The 19,588-nt window shown below is 41.1% G+C and overlaps 1 protein-coding gene across 3 annotated transcripts; it reads right to left on the bottom strand.

Annotated features, from left to right (window-relative positions):
• Positions 1–4,271: 4,271 nt before the first annotated feature.
• si:ch211-106e7.2 (uncharacterized) lies at positions 4,272–19,236 on the bottom strand. 3 transcript variants are annotated; one of them, XM_023262412.3, is made up of 4 exons: positions 19,059–19,235; positions 7,345–12,131; positions 6,398–6,460; positions 4,272–6,294 (listed from the first exon to the last, which is right to left on the bottom strand). In XM_023262412.3, exons 2-4 carry the CDS (start codon positions 12,083–12,085, stop codon positions 6,167–6,169), a joined length of 4,932 nt encoding a protein of 1,643 aa, XP_023118180.2. In that variant the 5' UTR covers positions 12,086–12,131; positions 19,059–19,235; the 3' UTR covers positions 4,272–6,166. The 3 variants fall into 3 exon arrangements, 1 of the variants encoding a protein (XP_023118180.2); XR_008601170.1 differs by having other exon boundaries at positions 6,241–6,294; positions 6,398–6,540; positions 19,059–19,236; XR_008601171.1 differs by having other exon boundaries at positions 6,241–6,294; positions 6,398–6,478.
• Between the last annotated feature and the right edge of the window lie 352 nt (positions 19,237–19,588).

Genomic DNA, 19,588 nt, shown 5'->3' with positions numbered 1-19,588 from the left:
ATTTGGCTCTATTCTGGCACCGACATGCTAGTTTCACTGGCTTCTTTATACCTCATCCACAGTCCACTTTTTAAACTTCTGACACTGTGTCACCAATTTCTCCCAGCTTCATACCCCATCAACCTTCCATTTAAATTCTCCGCAAAGATGCCAGTAGCAGATACCTCCATTAGCCATGCCAACAAGTCGCCCAAATGGCATCCAAATCAGGCATCTGAACCACCTCAACTGGCTCCTTTTGACACAAAGCAGCAACAATTCTACAGCAAGTTTCCTCAAAGACCATGCCCAGCCAACCTATGAAGGAAACTCATTTTGGCCTCTTGTAACACCATTTCACTCTTCTGTCATCATCTAGAGCTTGTTACCATAGGCTTGGGTTGGAATGTAGATTTAACAGTAAATCTCAAACTTTGCCTTTGAGGAGGGCCTCATCATGATAGTTTAGTACAACTGCTGATGCTGTACCAGCCACCTGCCCATTTCACACTCCATTCTTTTGCCACTCATGAACAAGATCCCAAGCAATAGTCAGCTCTTCAGTCATGCTCATTCTGCTGGTTTTGGGGGGTTTCAAGTTCAAGCCACAACGTCATTTTAACTGCACATCTTGTCTTGACCTTCTTCCATCTCTGAAGACCACCCGGCCCATTCACTCACACAACACTAAACCGATCAAGTGGGTAAGTCCATGCCCGTCATATACTTCAAACTAGATTCACGCTTAAGTGCTCACAAATCTCTAGTACACCATATACAAACCAGAAAAATTGCAGGATGCTTTGCCTTCCAACCCTCAGTTTGCCAGAGACAGGTCAAGTCACAATCTGATCTTAATTCCTCTTCCACTTCAGTCAAGTCCTGATGGCATCCAGAGTCCTTGCATGTTCTCTGGCCACTCCTTCCGTACTGACACAGCCGAAGGGTTCTAGGCCACCTAATCAAGGTCATGGGACTCGTGTGTATCTACTTTTCATCTGCTCAAACAAACAGTCAAGCTTCAACTCAATGGTGTGGTCCTAACTAGTGAACAGTAATTTGTCACGCTTGTAGAGAAGTGGAAGACACAGTGAGGAGACAGAATAAGCAAGAGCCGGGTTCAAATCCCTACTCAAGAACAATACCTCCTCAGACGAGAACCCTCAACTCTGCACATTCCCTGCACATCCCTAGGGGTCACAAATCAGCTATAGCTTGACAGTGGACCCCAATGTCAACACAGCATAGAATTTCTTGGGCAGGAAACACATACCAATGTAATTACTACCACCTGTTAGTCGAAAGTTCACTTTATGGTCAACAACTGTCAGAACTCATCAGATCAGATACTTCACACGCTTCGAGGCTCCCAGCGGAGAGGAGGAGACGTGCACCGTCAAAGAGCATGACATGACGCTGATGTTTCAACACGTGAATACCAAGAAGGCTGCAGGACCTGACGGTATAACAGGCCATATCATGAAAGCCTGTGCCAACCAGCTAGCACAGGTGTTCACAGAAATATTCAACCTCTCGCTCTCCCAGTGCATCATCCCCAGGTGCTTTAAGCAGTCCGTCATTGTTCCGGTCCCCAAGAAAGCCAAACCCAGCTGCCGTAATGACTACCGGCCCACTGCTCTTACCTCTGTGGTGATGAAATGTTTTGAAAGACTGGTTCGACAGTTCATCACCTCCTCCTTACCTGCCTCCCTGGACCCCCTACAATTTGCATACCGGACCAATAGATCCACAGAGGATGCCGTCAACCACCTGCTACACACAGCCCTGGCCCACCTGGACACTAGGAAGGGAATTTATGTGTGAATGGTGTCCGTGGACTTTAGTTCAGCATTCAACACCATAATCCCCTCCAGACTGGTCACTAAGCTGCAGGACCTTGGACTCACCTCCTCCCTGTGTAGGTAGGTCTACAGCTTTTTGACCGGCAGACCACAGATGGTTCGAGTGGGAAAACACCTGTCCCACTCACACACCTTAAACATTGGTGTCCCCCAGGGCTGTGTGCTGAGCCCTCTGCTGTACTCGCTGTACACTAATGACTGTTTGTCCACATCAGACTCTAACACCATCATTAAGTTTGCTGACGACACAGCAGTGGTGGGTCTGATCTCCAACAACAACGAGGAGAACTATTTGATGGAGATCACCCACCTGGAGGACTGGTGCAGAGACAACAGCGTCCTCGTGAACATCACCAAGACCAAGGAGCTGATTGTGGACTACAGCAAGAAGCAGCAGACGGCATACCACCCACTCAGGATCAGCGGAACAGAGGTGAAGAGAGTGGTGAACTTTAAATACCTGGGTGTTAACATCACGCAGGACCTGACTTGGTCCTGTCACATAACACCCTGGTGAAGAAAGCTTGACAGCGTCTCTACCACCTCAGACGCCTGGGGGACTTTAAGCTCCCTCTTAAGGTGCTCAGGAACTTTTACACCTCCACCACTGAGAGTGTTTTGTCTGGGAATATCACTTCCGTCCGTTATCACGTCCGCTTGGCTGAGCACACCATCAAAACCACCCTCCCCAACCTGCAGGACATTTACAACAAATGCTGCAGGTTAAAGGCCAAGATGATTGCTAGTGAGCCAACCCACCCCAGCCACAGACTGTTCTCTCTGCTGCCATTAGGGCGGTGTTACCGCTGCCTGAAGGCAAACACAGAGAGGATGACGAGGAGCTTCTTCCCACAGGCTCTCCGCCTGCTGAACCTGAAACAATACACTCAACAGACAATCTACATGCAACCTCTTTTCAATATCCAGTATTGCGATGATGTGAAGATGGTGAAGAAAATCTCCACCGACACCGTCTTTTTTATATATAAAAGGTTTATTAAAACAAAGACAGCATCACAGACACCATGGCACGCCTGTGAGAGGATTCAAGGCCCGATAGAATCACTCTGCAGAACAACTGTTTGTCCTAGCTTATATAGGTGGGTTCTTCACATAAACCCAGCAGGTGATGGGATGTATGGTTACCGGTGCCTCATTGTCTGGACAGGCAATAGCAATAAAGCAATAAAACAATAAACTCATTTTAAGAAATCTGGTGTTTAACTTAGGAATTTTTAACATTCCCATCCCCTAACTTAGAAGGCCACCTGGAACAACAGATACCATGTGTTTTATTTCATTATTCTTATTGTTTTGGTTTTAGAACAGATGCATGATCCATTTCACTATATAATTATACTATGTATAATTGTGTTTGTGACAAATAAACCTCTGAATCTTGAATCTTGAAAAGACAACCAGCATCGATCAGGCACCGTGGACTGCCTTGGAGAATTCTCAAGAAAATAAACCTCCTCAAATGTCAGTTCAGAAGCCACTTATATAGGTTTGTGTAAGAGAACTTAACATGAAATATGGTTTCTGTCAGTAAGGGGCCCCACTTCTACGAACAAAGCGGCATCATTTTCCCAGACACGGGAGCCTCTCCTACATAAACATTCCATCCCAGAACTAAACTAGAACTAACATCTCATGTCAGTGCAGGGGCGGACTTGCCCCAGTCCACCTGTGTCAGTGTAAAGTGTGTTCATTATTTGAGACAGAGGACAAACAACTTCTCTCAAGTAATGTTGTTTATTCTGCCGTATAAAATCGAGCTTGATATCAAGAACCACAGCTGTTCAGAGAACCACAGTCTACACAGTGTTCATCTGCGGCCAACTTCCCAGTAATGGGAAATGTTCAATGTACAGAGTCGTTTTATAAAGTGTGTTACAATCTCATTGGCTAAAGCTGTTGGGGAGGAGCAATGGTTTAGACTTAGTTCTCCCTTCGTTGTGCACAGGCCCCTGACTCTCGGCACACGATTCCTTCAATCAGTCAATGCCCTGTGGAAGAGAACCTCCCTGCCTGACTCATATATCTAGCTGTAACTTCCCCCTATGGCAGTTTCTTGTTGACTCAGTATCCTGTCATACGATGTTCACTTTCCTGTTGATGCAATTCCTGTCACAAGTGGCATCAGTTTCATACATAACAACTCAGAGCGTCCTGTGACTGAGTGTGTGGGGGTCTAAGTTGCTGCATTCTGTCTATCTGATCTGGTTTAATCTTCATGTGTTCAGTCCTTCAGACCCTGGACTGATGCTTGAATACATCTTATTTATTCCCAGATCAGCACAACTCTTATTTGGCATACTAGAGAAAATTGTAAGTCGGTATCAAGCCAGCAACACATCTAATAAAAGAATAAATCCCAAAATCAGATGCTACAAGGATCTTCAAAAAAATCACCAGGAGAAGTCAGCATTCAGAGACAGCAGAGTTTATTGTCAACAAAAAACCTCAGAGCAGTTTTTAGCAGTGGCTGGCGCTGCAAGAAATACTGAAATAACTGAGCTGTACATCGTCTTTTATGCTGTCAGAGTTGGTCATTTTTTCCACGCCTATAGAACGTATTATTTAACAGATCGCTTTGACGCCATTGTATTTTTCTAAATCTGTTGTTCAGACCTTGTAATAAAGTTATTGTATTGTATTGTATTGTCATCATATTTCATCATTAGGTCATACTTTATCGAGAACATGCCCAGACATGTTCAGACTTGCCCTGTACTCACCCCTACTATCTTTTTTTATTACAGTCTTCATCTTTTCCACCATTGTGTGTTGATGTTTCCAATACACTTTTTACAAGTTGTATTGCCTTAAGTTTACACCATTATGTTTTAAGTACCATATTTAATTTTTCTAAATAGCACATGACTTGTCTACACACAAAAAATACATGTTATACTTTATAATCTTCCAGCTGTGTGTGTCTGGAGGACACACACACACCTTCAAGACCCTTTTTTCCTTCCTTCACAGACACACACACACACACACAATACTATCAACACAGAAATGATCACTAGAATATTCATCACTATGTATTTCACACACGTTTTAAGTCTATTCTTTTGACATAAATAATCTTTTACTTTTAGCACTTCGTACCTAAAAAATATTACACTACAGCAGCAGTATGGAGTTTATTCCTGTGCTGTCTGGAATACATGTCACAGCAACTTAAAAAACAACTTCTGGGTCCAAATTCAAAACTGTATAGCTGCCATATCTCATCTCAGGATTAGCACAATAGTTTAAACCAGATTAAGATTCCACTTGTGTGTCAGTGCAAAACAGATTTGACATTATGTAATAATGTATGTAAAATGTGTCAGTTTTGGTACATGACAAACTGAAAAGGCAAATTACAGCAACAAAGACTGAGTCATCAATGTACATTCCCAGTGTTTTTGGTCACTACAATGTTATATTTAACAGTTAAACAATGTTTTAATGTCTTCGTCATAACCTCGAACATTGTGTTCTAAGAAGGAATGTGCAACTCCTCAGTGCTAACTTTACACTTTAAAAAAGGTACAAACAAAGCTGAAAAGATCAGCAACAGCAGCAACAGTAACAAACCAAAAATAGTGTCACATACTTGTTTCTGCATCTGTGCTTTAGTATTAACAACACCTCACAACTGTACACAAACTAAAAACTGGTGAATTTATTTACACATCAGTAATACAGACATTTGAAAAGTAAACAATAATGTTTTCTTCACAGCCCTCCTAGGTTTGGCGGTAATCTTCAAATGCATCAAGGTGTTGTAACTCAATGTTAAAAGGCTTTAAGGGGCGGAGGGGAAAGCTTAATATTGTCTTCAGCTGAGTCCCTTTAACTCCTTTATTCCCTGAGTGAGACATAAATGCAGCTCAATGCATGAGGCGATGGTAACCTTTACCAATGCATTGTCTAAACAATACTGCATGGCTATTTTTTTTTTGGGCCAAAATCTCAACAAAAAACAAACAAAAAAATTCTGTCACAAAATGATGGCTTCTAGTAGCTCAAAAGCAGTGTTTGATATCTGTATTAAAAGGCTGTGTATTGACAGTGACAAAGTGCATAAAATTCCAAAAACATTCGTTTAAATGAAAAGATTAAAAAAATATTGATAATGTATCAAAGTATAAAAATATAAATACATTGCTAAAATATATACATTTTGCATTGAAAAAGTTTCTGTACAATCTTCACAGGCATGTAAACTACTACAGATACTATTAGACATTTTATGTAAAGCAACAATCGTGGAAATTAATGTCTCAGATGAACTTTCCTGAGAAAAGACAGCAAAGTCAGTCATGCTATTCATCCGTTGATGATGTCTTCTTTATGTATTTCTTTTTAAACTCATGAAAGAGGCTGGAGGTCTTTGGAACAGGAGATGGACATATTGGTTTGTACTTTTTCTCAGGATTTGGATACCATGTACCTACGATACAACACATTCACAATAATTAGAATTAAAACTGGAGCCAATGGCCAAATACTAGCAATCTAAAAAACAAGAGGAATTTATGTGTTTTATTTGTTACCTTTGATCTTTAAGATGATTCTATTGGAGTGCTGGTTCTCTTCTTTAGCATGATCTGGCTTGTCTGAAAAAAGAGGTCAGGCTTTTTCTCATGTAAATTGTGGAGTAGTCAGCTGCCATTGTACTGAAGAATGTCAAAGGAACCTTAAAACGAACATGATTAACACTTGAATGTACGACTCATTGGATCTACAGCTAATTTCCTGGTGTTGTTTACCTAATGTTTTGTGTGTGTGTTTGTGATTAGCAGGTAAGACATTTCACCCCCAATGCCATCTATATTTACTTCTGAATGGCTGGACCAATTCCAAATTGGGACTTGACTCTGAATTCTTTCTAAATTAAGAGTCTGTCATCAGTCTGGTGTTAAGTCTCAGACTGACTCCTAATGTTGTGCTTACATTATATAAAGGGCACGATATCTAGAAAGCTAAGAAAAGAGATCTCATCTGTTGAATCACTCCTGGGCAAGCCTGAGCCTCCAGGGGTGAACACTATCACTCAAACATCAACAACTTAGGTCAGATGACAATAAGGTTGAGTTTTTCCCTCTACACTTGCAATGTAATTTTTCAAATTCTAATGATTTGTTGATTACCTTATACAAACCATAGACAGTACACATTCATGCAGTGAAAACGCAAAACTGACCAGCGGTCAACTATTGAGAAAACTGATACAGCTCTGTCACTAATCACTTCTCTATGTCAGTTCTTTAAGTCACTGTTAATAGAGGATTTGTGTTGCAGGACTTGGGTTTTAAAGTAGTATGTAAGTTTCAAATGTGTGGACATTTAGCAGGCACGGAGTATTGTAGGACGTGCGGGTTGTTTTGGGGACACTTGACAGAAAGTCTAAAAATCTAAGCCTTTGTTTGATATATTTTGTTTCTCAAAAGACAACCAACTTCATGGAATACTAGAAACACTGTGGTATCTCAATATTTACCTGAAGCAGGATCCGTGGATTCCTTCCTCTTCTCGGATCCATGTTTGAAGTCGAAGGTGTTGGGTAATACACAGAACTTCAAAATGCTGTTTTCATGGAGAGGCCTGATCTTGTTGCTTTCATTTTTAGTGTTACTTCCTCCATGACCATCGTACTGTTTTGGTTTCTTGGCCTTCCAAACTCTCATTTCAGAGTTCTTTCTCCTGAGGATTATGCTAGGAACAGAGGCGGACGAACATTTCTGTCTTTTCAGTTTGTTTCTGTGCCGAATTTTAGTTGGCGGTAAACTTCTTCTCCATTTTTCATAAATCCACTGTTTCAATGACTGTTCCCCTGCATGCAAAGCAAAGCTGGACTTCCTCTTCAGTGGGCTGAGATTCACAGACAGAAGTTCTGGTGGCCTCTGTTTCTCACAAGACACTCCCTTTGAAAGTAAAACATGGCTCTTTCTGGCACCAGTCATAGCAGATTTATCCTGCCGTGCTGAACCAAACAGTACCAGTTCTGCAGTTTTAGCATTTGAGGTTAAAGGCTGAGCTTCTGTCGCATCGACCAAATTCTTCTGACATTTTGAAACACCATCACAGGCATGCTCTGAGTCCAGGTCCACAGAGAGTTTACATTTCTTTGATTTCTTTTGGAAAGGAGAAAATGTATCATGGCTGCTTAGTCTCTTTCGCTTTCTGTCAGCAGTTTCATGTTCAGGGTGGTGGCTTGTAGACGTTTGGAGGTCAGCTGTTGCACTGGTTTGAGTTTGTCCTTTGGTTTCCAGGAATGATTCTGCCACATCTGCAGATTTTAGCTGAGGTTGTGCACAACCCTTTTCATGGTCTGATATCTGTTTACCATCGCCACTCTCAGTACTTTTGGTTTGTCTGTCATCACACATTGACACACTCGACTGCATCGTTTCTATGGATTTCAGCTGTTCTTGTTCACATTTGTCCTCGGGTTCTGACAGCTCAATGGTAAGTTTTGGCATCTGGATGGGAATTTCATTTTCACTGTTGGGGAGATCTTCATATTCCTTGGGTTCTGACAGCTCAATGGCAAGTTTTGGCATCTCCATGGGAATTTCATTTTCACTGTTGGGGAGATCTTCATATTCCTTGGGTTCTGACAGCTCAACGACAAGTTTTGGCATCTCCATGGGAATTTCATTTTCACTGTTGGGGAGATCTTCATATTCCTTGGGTTCTGACAGCTCAGTGGTGAGTTCTGGCATCTGGATGGGAATTTTATTTTCACTGCTGGGGAGATCTTCATATTCGTTGCCTGTTATGGATAGAAAGCTTGACTGGCGGCTATTGCTTATCTCAAAAATATTTCCCGGATCACGAGTTGAGTCATGTCTGTCTTTATCATCAGTTAAGTCAATAATTTCAATGACATCATCACAAAGCTCAGAGCTACAAATTGTGATTTGGTCATGAGTGTCCTCTGTGTCCTTCTTTGGATTTTCTTCTTCCGTGATCAAGTCAAATATTCTGTAATAACTATTCTCAAACAGGCTATTGTCTCTAGGCACTTCCTCTTTGTCCTTGTCTGGTGTCTTGTCGGTACGTTTGTCATCATTGCTTTGTTTTCTGCACTGGCATTTTGAAGAAGGTGTGTTTTCCCCTGTAACTATTTCTACCAGCCTTGCAATACAGCAAACTTGATCAATTGGATAACAAGCATCTTTCTTCAGTATTGACAATGTGGAATCTGTATCCTTAGAAGTCTCAGCCTCCACACAACTACTCATGACCTTCTCTGCTTGACAATCTGTGTCCTTGCTCTGTGATATCTCAGTTTGCTCTTGTTCAAATAAATGTTTAGCCTCTTCCGGAGGCATAACTTGGATGCTAAATGAGTACCATGGGTCACAACTTTCTGCTTCATTAAAGGAGGGAGTTTGAGTTGAGGGGGCTTTGACAGTGGGGGCAGGTTTCTCTTTGCCTGAGTCAACAGGTTCGAGCTCTGATGGTAATAGTACTTTGTCTGGTACCTCACTCGCAAATGGCTCAGGAATACTGTTGACTGGCTCTGTTGGTAACGGTACTTTGTTCGGCAGCTCACTCACAACTGGTTCAGGAATACTGTTGACTGGCTCTGTTGGTAATAGTACTTTGTCCGGCAGTTCACTCACAACTGGCTCAGGAATACTGTTGACTGGCTCTGTTGGTAACGGTACTTTGTCCGGCAGCTCACTCACAACTGGTTCAGGAATACTGTTGACTGGCTCTGTTGGTAATAGTACTTTGTCCGGCACCTCACTCACAACTGGCTCAGCAATACTGTTGACTGGCTCTGTTGGTAATAGTACTTTGTCCGGCAGTTCACTCACAACTGGCTCAGGAATACTGTTGACTGGTTCCGCCTGATCCGTCTGGTTGTCACTCTCAAGCTGGGGAGGATACACCAAAGTCACCGGGAAGCCAAACTCCTTGTCTATGTCATCGAGCTGCTCATTGAGATTCAACCACGAGGATTTGTAAGGCAGTTCTGAATAGACTTCATCATGGTTGAGTAAATGGTAATTTTTGAGTTGCTCTCGAAATTTGCATTTTACTTCCGACAGTATAACAGCGTCTGATTTCATTTGTGTGTTGAAGAACTCCCAAACATCTCTTATTAAAAGCTTGTGACACCCCTTCCTGAGCTCTGATATCACTTTTTTGCAGCTGCCTTCCCAAAACAAATGTAATATTTTGCGTACAAATTCATCATCTGTAAAATCCTCTGTCTTAGTCTGAGCTTTTTCAATCTTCTCTATTAATGCAGTTAGTGCATGACCTGTCCACTGGGTTGTTGGGAGTGAAGAAAGCTCTAAAACAGGTGCAGTTGGAGATTTTACAATCTCACCTTGGTCTTCAGAGCAGTTTTGGCTTACTGATACTTTCTGAAGTACAGAATTTTTAGTAGTTTTTGCAATGCTAATATCCAGTGCAGATCCTTGTGTCAAGTTTTGAGGCCCTGAATCTGACTTTGACAAAAGAGCACCATCATTAGATGATGCTGCACAACTGGTGTCAGATTTGTTGGATTGCAATTGATTTGGGTGGTCTGGGTAAAGATTAGATTCCTTCGTCAAATTCTCACAGTTTCTGCTTTTTGCCACATCTGCTGAAACAAGCACTTTATCAGGGTTCCATGAGGATTCATTTGTTGTGGCGTTAAAGAGGGAAATGGCGTGCTGACAGCTTTCCGACAATAGTTGAACAACAGCAACGGCTCTTGTGCTGCAGAGACCAGGCAAAGAGTGAATGGAGCCGTCATTTTGTGACATCATTTCATGTAGCTCCGGATTGTTTACGACAGATGATTGGGTCTTGTTTCCTTGTGGTGAAATGTCTTTGGGCAGTTGCGTCAGCTGAGATGCACCACTCAATGACCCAATTGGATTCCCTTTGGAGGCTGTGTTATTGTTACGAAGATATGCAATGTCTGCTTTGCTGTAAAGACGTCCATCTCCTGCTGCGGCGACAGAAAAGACATTTGGCACAGAGTTTTGCTGAGGTGGCTCATTTAGAAGTTGCCCTGATCTTGACATAAAACTCTGAGAGCTTTCAGGCAAAGACTGTCCAGAGTGGACTGATAAGGACTGGGTGTTATTCAAGTTACAACTTTCAGAGACAGCTGAAGGCACAGGTTGCATCTTTGTCGTGTTGGCATTGGGTACAAACATATGCCATTTGTAAGGTGTCTTTCTGTGTGATGGAGGGCGATTGTGGCCAGTTGTGTATGACAGATGTGAACCATCTGCACTCACATTTTGCCTTAACTTTTGCGGATGTACAACAGGATTTAAGGGAGGCTCATTTGTTTTTGTCAAATAATGTTTGGTTCCATACTGGTTAAATGAATTTGCGTAACTGGAGATGGTGGAATTTCCCCCATTGTTACAAGCTGAGCTGCCTTGAGCCGCATACAACATTTGTGTCCTTGATGAGGAATGAGTTGGAATGCTGTTGTTCCCACGAGGCTGACAAGGAGACATAATATGACCTGCTTGGGGTGTTGAAGGAGAGAATCCAAGCTGAGGGTTGTTTTTTCTGTGAATCTGGTTATGAGCAGCCTGAGCAGTCTGTCTGTTGTGTGCAGTAGCAGACACTGATATGTGTTCATGTGCAACTGAGGTAGGTGTTGTAGAGTACACTGAACCAGGATTTGTCAAGTCTCCACTTGCATTTTGGTAGTAGCCATTCCGAACGTTGCTATGTTGGAGATGAGACACCACTTGGCCATCCTGAATCCTCAATGAATGCCCTTCATTAACTAAAGCTTTCTGTTTCCAATGAGATGATGTGTTTGTGTGGTTGTATGTAGTGTTGGCCGTCATCTTGTTGAGTTGACTCTGGGTTGCTGAACTCTGATGAAAATTTTGCTGAGTGGCAGCCTGTAATCCATGTGAAGTTGGCCAACAGTGGTTTTCACTTAGTCCGTTAGTTGATGGGTTGGTCAGTAACTTCTCAATTAAAGGACAATTAACTTTCTTTTTACTTTTCTGCTCAGAAGAAACTGCCTGATGAAGTCTGGTAGAGGGCTGCCAATATGACGTCTGTCCCTTAGAGTAAATTACATTCTGCAAGGCGGAACAAGCATTCTGTGGTGGCTGTACTCCCAAGTATGCGTTATTTGCAGTCCCGCTTAGTTGATTTCTCATCACATTGTGAGTAAGATTAGGCGCTGCTTGTGAGGGTTGTGTCAGTGGTCCAGCCTGCTGGTGTTGCCCATTCATAAATGCACAAGACTGCATTTTTGCCGTCCCTTAAGCCTTGCGGCAGGATGAAGATGTTGCGTTCCTGAAAGAAAGGGATACCAAAATATTGAACGGTGCAACACACTTTACATTACACTTCTTAAAGTCCAACACTCTCAGGCACATCCCCGAGTGTCATGATTAATTTTTTGTCATGATGTAATCGATAGGAATCTGAGTTTCTGTGAAAGCTCAGACAATGCAAAGGACATTACATAACTTCAACCTCGATAAACAGTGTCTTGGAAAAATACATTATTAATGAAAAAATAGCTAAAGTGACCTTGTGTTTCACCACATCGCCACAGTGCTATTTTTAAAACAGGCATACGAGGCTGTCTTGAAGCATATTATCAAGGAGAACTATGTGTCAAACAAACAGCTGGAGGCTGACAAAAGGTGATGGGTTACAGTTGCATCGCATCAGTTTAACCCCAGAATGTATTAAAAGATACTGGGAGAAGAAGAAGAAATATTTTCTCAAATTGAAATTTTGTGTATTGTGTCTGCTTAGAAGTGTAACCATTACAATGCAATAAGACAAGTCTCTTCTTTTTGGCTGAAAGGAAAAATACCAGCATGATGACGAACCAAGGGATGCTGCCAAAACCATACAACAGATTCCACAGAATCCAAAGTAAAAGCTACACCCCAGCCAAGTAAAGAGACCAGTGAACCAACAGAACCCCTTCTAGAAAGAACAGCTGAAGAAAATTGATTCTGAAGAATGGAGAAACACTTGCTATGAAATTCATGCAACATTATCCTCTGTTGAAGAGGAAGGTTGAGTTTTTAAATAACAAAGGACCTATTTCTAAAGAACAGAAGAATGAATGGAAGAAAGGAACCTTGAATACACTGCTGAACAATCAACTGCACAACACGCAAAACAATAACTACACAGTATCCAAAGTTGTTTAAATCAATCCAACTGGACTTTAAGAAGATTCCTTGAAGATGTTTCACCTCTCATCCAAGAGGCTTCTTCAGTTCTGGTGGTGGTTGATGTTGCCTCGGCTTATAACCTCTGTGAGGTGTGGTCAGTGTTATTCACATTCCGACGACCATTGCCAAGGCCCGTCTGGTTCCTCAACAATGGTCGTTGGGAGCCAGGGAGTGACAAAGGGGGTCGTTGAAATGTGAGTTTCACCGAGCCCTCGTACGCTAATGGTGGTCATTAGCATGAGCCACTTCACATGAGTCATTCTGCTGAGTAGTTCTTTTGGGGAGTTTTGAAAGGACCTGATTGTAAATCGGCGAAAGATGATGTCGCAGACCACCCCCCCCTGTTCAAAGATGGCTTCTCCACTTGGACATGGATGGCTTCTTTCACATCTCTCTCAAACCATCTGTCCTCCCTGTCCAAAATCTGAACATTGGTGTCCTGAAATGAGTGTCCCTCATCCTTGAGGTGAAGGAAGACCGCCGAATCCTGTCCTGAGGAATTGGGTCTTCTGGTTGAGCCACTTCAACACAGAAGAGCCAGTTCCTCAGGAAAGGATTTGGCGGTCTTCCTTCACAGGGGAAATAGGACGACATACTGTATACCAAAAGATATCTATTCCCATCAATGACTGAAACTTGTCTCCCCTGGATATGGCACACTCTTTAGCCCCTTTCAGACATGCCATTCTTCCCATTAATCTGCTGTAATCAGCTTCACGTCTGAATAAGCAACCTGGTCCCTCTTCCAAAAAAGTCACAAACACTATCTTACTAAGTCAGACCCTGTGACATTTCCGTATCACTTTCAACACGGCACAAGTCTCAACCGCATGCAGATGCATTAACAGACAAACTAGAGAAATCTTCAATTGTGTGACGTAACTTCGGGGAAGCTTATTCCGTATTTCAAAACTAATAATGATCCTAGAAACTGCCCCATCTCGTGTACAGTATACGGAGCACCTATAGTAGCTTTTGCAACTGCAAGACTCTGATCACCTAAATAGAAAAAAAAGATTCAGCGGGGTCCGATCAATGAAGATGACTGGAGATTGAGACAGCAACAAACCTTGGCTGCTCCTGTGAACAAACTAACTTGAGCTTCCAGTGAACCTGCTTTTATCCTGGACACTCTGTGGCATCTCCTCCTTGTTTGACCAATCCAGTGTGACTAATTTCTACTGATGTCTTCTGATGAATTGTGAAGCCTTGTCAAAAGTCATCAATACTTTAAAGACAACATTGTTAATAATAAAAAAATGGCTGTCATGACCATTGTGATCTATCCTTCCTGTCCATCTGTCTAGTTATCTCTGTGACCCCGTGCTGTGCAGCCTGCAGGCAAACACAAGAGGAAAAAAGCTTCCTTTCATAGTACAATTATAGTTAATCATTTATAGAGGAAAAAAGCATGCAGCTCAGGTTTGCGGCTGGATCTAGATTATAGTACAAAAGGTCAACGCAAATTTAAAATCTTACAGACAGGCCACATGTAAACAGCTTTGAGGAAAAGGTTACTGAAAGGTCACAGTAATAAGTGGCACTGAATGTTTTCACTACAAGCTTAAGGCTCGAAATTAATGTCGATCATACTTTTGATTATTGTCATTTTTTAGATTCCATATCTGGGTTGAAGCTAGCAAGATGACAATAAAATGCAACTTAAGGATGAGTTGTATGCAAGGTGTCGGTTTCAAAGCTACCAGCAGGTAAAATTAGGTCAAATCTTCATTACTGTTACTTAATCAATACTGCTTGGCTTTTTTTTTGTTTGTTTTTTTAAATAAAATCAGACAAAAGGTGCAATTTTTTCCCCTTTCTCCCTGTTTATGACACAAGACAGTAAGAAAATATTCTTCAATACAAAAGAAATGGCTTAGACTCTCACTTCAATCAAGTTTTTTTTCCACCTAAAGACCTACCTATTGATTAAAATGCATGAATAAAAGCGTTACAGTCATACCATCAATCAAATTTTACATAATTTGGCCTGCACGCTACCATCTACACTATCTTACTTATAGGCTCTTGTGTATCAGTATCTAATTTCTAAATCTTGCTAGCAAGATGACAATAAAACGTAATTGAAGGATGTGGTGTATGCAAGGAGTCTCTTTAGAAGCTACCAGCGGGTCAAATCTTCATTACTGTTACTTTCGTATTTGTTGCTGGTCTGTTGTCCAAACTAAACTGACAATGTGAGGTTTACGTGACTTCTTTGTCGAGGCTCAGAAGAACTCAGGTTCATGGGGTAAAATTTAGGAAGCCTCCAAAGTCCTTTGAAATGAAGTGCTGTCCAACAGACTGACCTATGGTATTCCTTCCAACAGCTGGGGAGAATAAAGTTTCTGCCAAGCAGACATGAGTCCAGCAACATTTTAAGGAATGATGGTTTGCAGCAGCTGCACATATGGACACAGGCGTTTGTTACTCGGTAAATCATGAGGATCAGGAATATGTGTGAATTTCTGCCTGTACATTTTTTCCATGAAGACGTGACTCCACCAGCTTACATCGACTATTCTCCACTAAAAGGACTCCTGGATAGCGATGCAGTGATTTGCTTTGGCTTAAAACCATGTTTGGGTCTCAGCAAAAAGAAACGACTAAATTTTAAAGTCTACAAATAAATGGAAGGCTGTGGAGATTGCTTTCAATTCTGCGGGTCACCACTCTTATTGACGTGAGGAAGACCCTGCCTCAGTTTTGTTTTGTAATGTTGCTGCTGAATCTTGGGTTCGATTCCCAGCCTGGGATCTTCATGCGTGGAGTTTACATGGTCTCCCCATGATATTAGGGGAGATAATAAAAATAATAATGCAGTGTATTATTCCTTAAATAATGATCCAGTAAAACCTACTTCTACAAATCGTGTGGTGAAAGTCTGAACCCATTTAGCCTTGGTGAAGATTCCCATTTTACAGCCTTAATATGCTCCAATCTTGCATGAAGCTGACTAAAAAACAAAAACCTGCTTCAGAAAACATTCCCAGCCACATGAGCAATATTCTGAGTATTCTCTGAGCTGCATAAAGGTGAAGTGCATAAACAAAGAAAATAATCAAGAGTAAAAAGGAGTAAAGATGAAATTTGACGATTGGTTGCAATTTCCACTCTGACCACCAGAGGGCACAAACTGGTCCTTTGCAAGCAGTTTTCTGATGCCAAGAGGGTCTGTTCAAGTGTTTTATTCTGTTAAAATCAGTCATGTTATTAGTTTGGGCCTAATCTTATCTTAGCAGGATTATGGAAGCATCCACCACACCAGCTACAGACGGTCTACTGGCGCCTGTTCAAGGTGAACAGAGAGAGACTCAGGAAAAACTTTTCTCCTCATGCTGTCAGGACTACTGACACTAAACTGAGGTCAAATTCTAAATCAGAGCTCCTCCTGTATGAGCGACATCACACTGGATCATGTACATAAACATACTGCACTCCTGCATAAATTTAAACTGCACTTTAGCTTTACAATCTCTACCTCCTTACTATTTAAGGTGTTGTGACTTTCTGATTTTTCAGTAATGTTGTTTTATGATATCTTATGCTTTTTACACAGCCTCCAGAAACAGTCACATTTCCCTGTCACTTACGAGTATATGATGAATAAAAACTCTTGAACTGAATCTCGAATCTTGATAATGTACATGAAGACCCTAGGTGTCATTTTTGATGTTCAGCTGACTAAAAACTCATCTATTGAAATACTCTTTACATGCAAAGACTGCAGACACAGTGTGTGAGTTTGGGAAGGTGAGCCTACCCAGAACATTTTAAACAGATGGTAAAAAGGTAGAGACAGGACAGTACGTAAATACTACAGCGATGAGCAGCTGATGGTGGTTTTAATACTAAACTGAACAAAGGTGACGAAGCATCTAGCAGACAACAAAGGGTCAGGTGTAATCTCCAGCTGTGACTTGATAATGGAGCCTACAAACAGTAGAGGCATTGTTGAATTTAGAGGAAAATACTTCAAAGTGAGAGGGGAATACTCTATATTTCTAGACTTTCTTAGAAATGTAGAGTAAAGTTGGAGGGTAAACTGAGGCAATCTGGAAGTAGGATCAATTCTAAAATATTTGCAAACCATTAAGACAGAATCATTTCTGTATACAGTATGTAACACGTGTTGCTGTTAAAGCAAAGCATGCATCAGAATTTGAGAGCATTCTTATATATAATAAACAAAAATGCATTCATCCAAATAAGTGGTGAAGTAAGAATCCCCTTTTTTAAATTTTGCATTTTTGCAGCATCATAGTTTTATTTTAAATTAATCAGATTAAGCTGCTCAGCTGTACATCGAATATATCTACAGATTAGAGGAGCACTTCTTTATCAGTATTTCTGCTTCTGAAGGAATCTGTGCAATATTGTTGGTAATTTCTACAATCTGAACATCCACATGTGGAAGAGCCAGTGCTTATGTACATTTTGTGGATATTTTTATTTATTTTTTACAGATGTTCCTCACATGTTTGCTGCTGTAAAACTGCAGGTTTATCCACTGTGGGATGATTTATGGCTTATCTTATCTTATCTTATTCTCACTTATCCAGGTCTTGGTAATCCTGGGAGCTTCAGTAAAAAGCTTCTCCTTCAAGTTCTTCAAGCTGCTCCGCCTTTCATCCAAGACATTTTTTCCTTTAATGACTGACTGATGGGGAGCTTGTAGTTTAATATGGCATAAAAATTTCACATATTTTAGCCAGAGTAAGAAAATGTACACAATGTGGTTCTTTGCAGAATGAGCGCAGCTGTTATTCAGCATTTCATACAAGTCATAAGTATGACAAACTGTTCCTACAGACCAAAAGGACATTCTTTGTCCTAGTTCCTACTTTCAAGTGAAACATTTTTGCATGAAATATGGTATGCGTTGCTGCCTGCACTGACTCACTGGTATGTTCAGGTTTCCAGTGTCACCCAGGAGCGACGAGGAATCAACAAGTAGTTCCTAGTTGTAAAATGAAGCAAGGAAAATTCAAAAAAGTTACACAAAGTTTAACAAATGTTGCATTGCTTGCATTTTGTTCTTGTATAGCAAAGTTTAGGCATTAAAATAAACAGTTTAAAACAATTTTGCACACTAGTGAATTTATTGTCATAAAATAAATAAAACCATTGTCTTCATATGAGGACAGCATTTTTTGTTTCAAAAACTTCCTATTCCAAGTAGTTTATGTACTTATTAGACTCTACCAGTCCCAAATAGCAAGAGAAAATTAAAAATGCACACAAAACAACAGAGTCTCAGGAGGATAAACATCAGAAACTCCCAATAAGTCAGTTTAAAGTGAACAAGCTTCTTAAATGAAAGATGAAATCTCTTCAAGAACCTAAAGGTGAAGCTTTTTACTGAAGCTCCCACGACTACCATGAGAACATGAACATTTAATCATCCCACGGGGGAAATCTGCAGTTACAGCAGCAAAGGGGTGCAAACATGTGAGAAAAATAAACTACAAACTATACATAAGTACTAGTTCTACCACATGTGGGATGCAGATTGTACAAATTCATCTCAATGTCAACAACAACAAAAAAACGTCTGTTTTAAGCGAAGACGTCTTTAACCTCCTGAGACCTGAGCTTTGGTTGGGCTGCAGTTTAGATTTCTTAGAGTTATTTGTGATCAAATAATTGCATAGTATCCAACAACTGATTATGTTTATTATATTTTATACTATATTTATATTGTTATTATTATTGTTGGGATTAATGTTAATATTATTGCTATTATTTTTATTATAAACAATACGCTCGCTTTGAAAAAAAAAAAAGATTTCCGGATATATGTTGTCGTAGGAGGTTAAGGAGCCAAAACAGCAGTTTTTGAGGGAAAATACCAGTTATACTGAATATGCATACCTCACTATTTCCTTTTTTTATTTTAAATTTAATGTACAGGAATGTATAGACACGTCTGCAAAACACGGCCAACGCTCCTGAACGCATCACAATCTGCAGCAGAATGAGGAACTGTTCCACACACGTGGCCACAAACCGCCCAAAAACTTACTTTTCCACGACGAACTGTGGCTGCAGCGGTCAACTAAGCTCCTCTTAGTTCCATTAGTCCATGTTAAGGTTATTTTCCCGGAGTTTCCTCGAGAAAAAAAAAAAAAAACGGGAGAGAAGAAATATTCCCCTTCGTTGCTGTAGAAGTGTCTGAAATGAGGCGTTGACTGTCCTCACACAGAGCCGCGGTCTTTTCTTCGCTGCAGAAAGGGGAGGAGGAAGAGGAGGAGGAGGAAGAGGAGGAGGAAGAGGAGGAGGAGGAAGGGGAGGAAGAGGAGGAGGGGGAGGAGGAGGATATCTGCTCAGTCCACAGGCTGCAGACCTCAGCTGGAGAAAAGTAAAATAAGGGTGCAGACCTTTTGTTGTTTTTTATTGAGGTAATTTGGATCGATTAGATCAGAAGTCCTCAGAAACATCTGAACCCTTGTATGGTGTTCCGGTGTGTGGGACCCGTTTTCATTTTTGTATCAAAGAAAAGTAATCCGATAATTTTTTATTTCAAACTCGGATTCATTGGCCTTGGCTCATTTC

The sequence above is a fragment of the Amphiprion ocellaris genome, chromosome 3 (assembly GCF_022539595.1).
Source record: "Amphiprion ocellaris isolate individual 3 ecotype Okinawa chromosome 3, ASM2253959v1, whole genome shotgun sequence".
Classification (NCBI taxonomy): domain Eukaryota; kingdom Metazoa; phylum Chordata; class Actinopteri; family Pomacentridae; genus Amphiprion; species Amphiprion ocellaris.
This window is presented reverse-complemented; position numbering and strand designations above follow the sequence as displayed.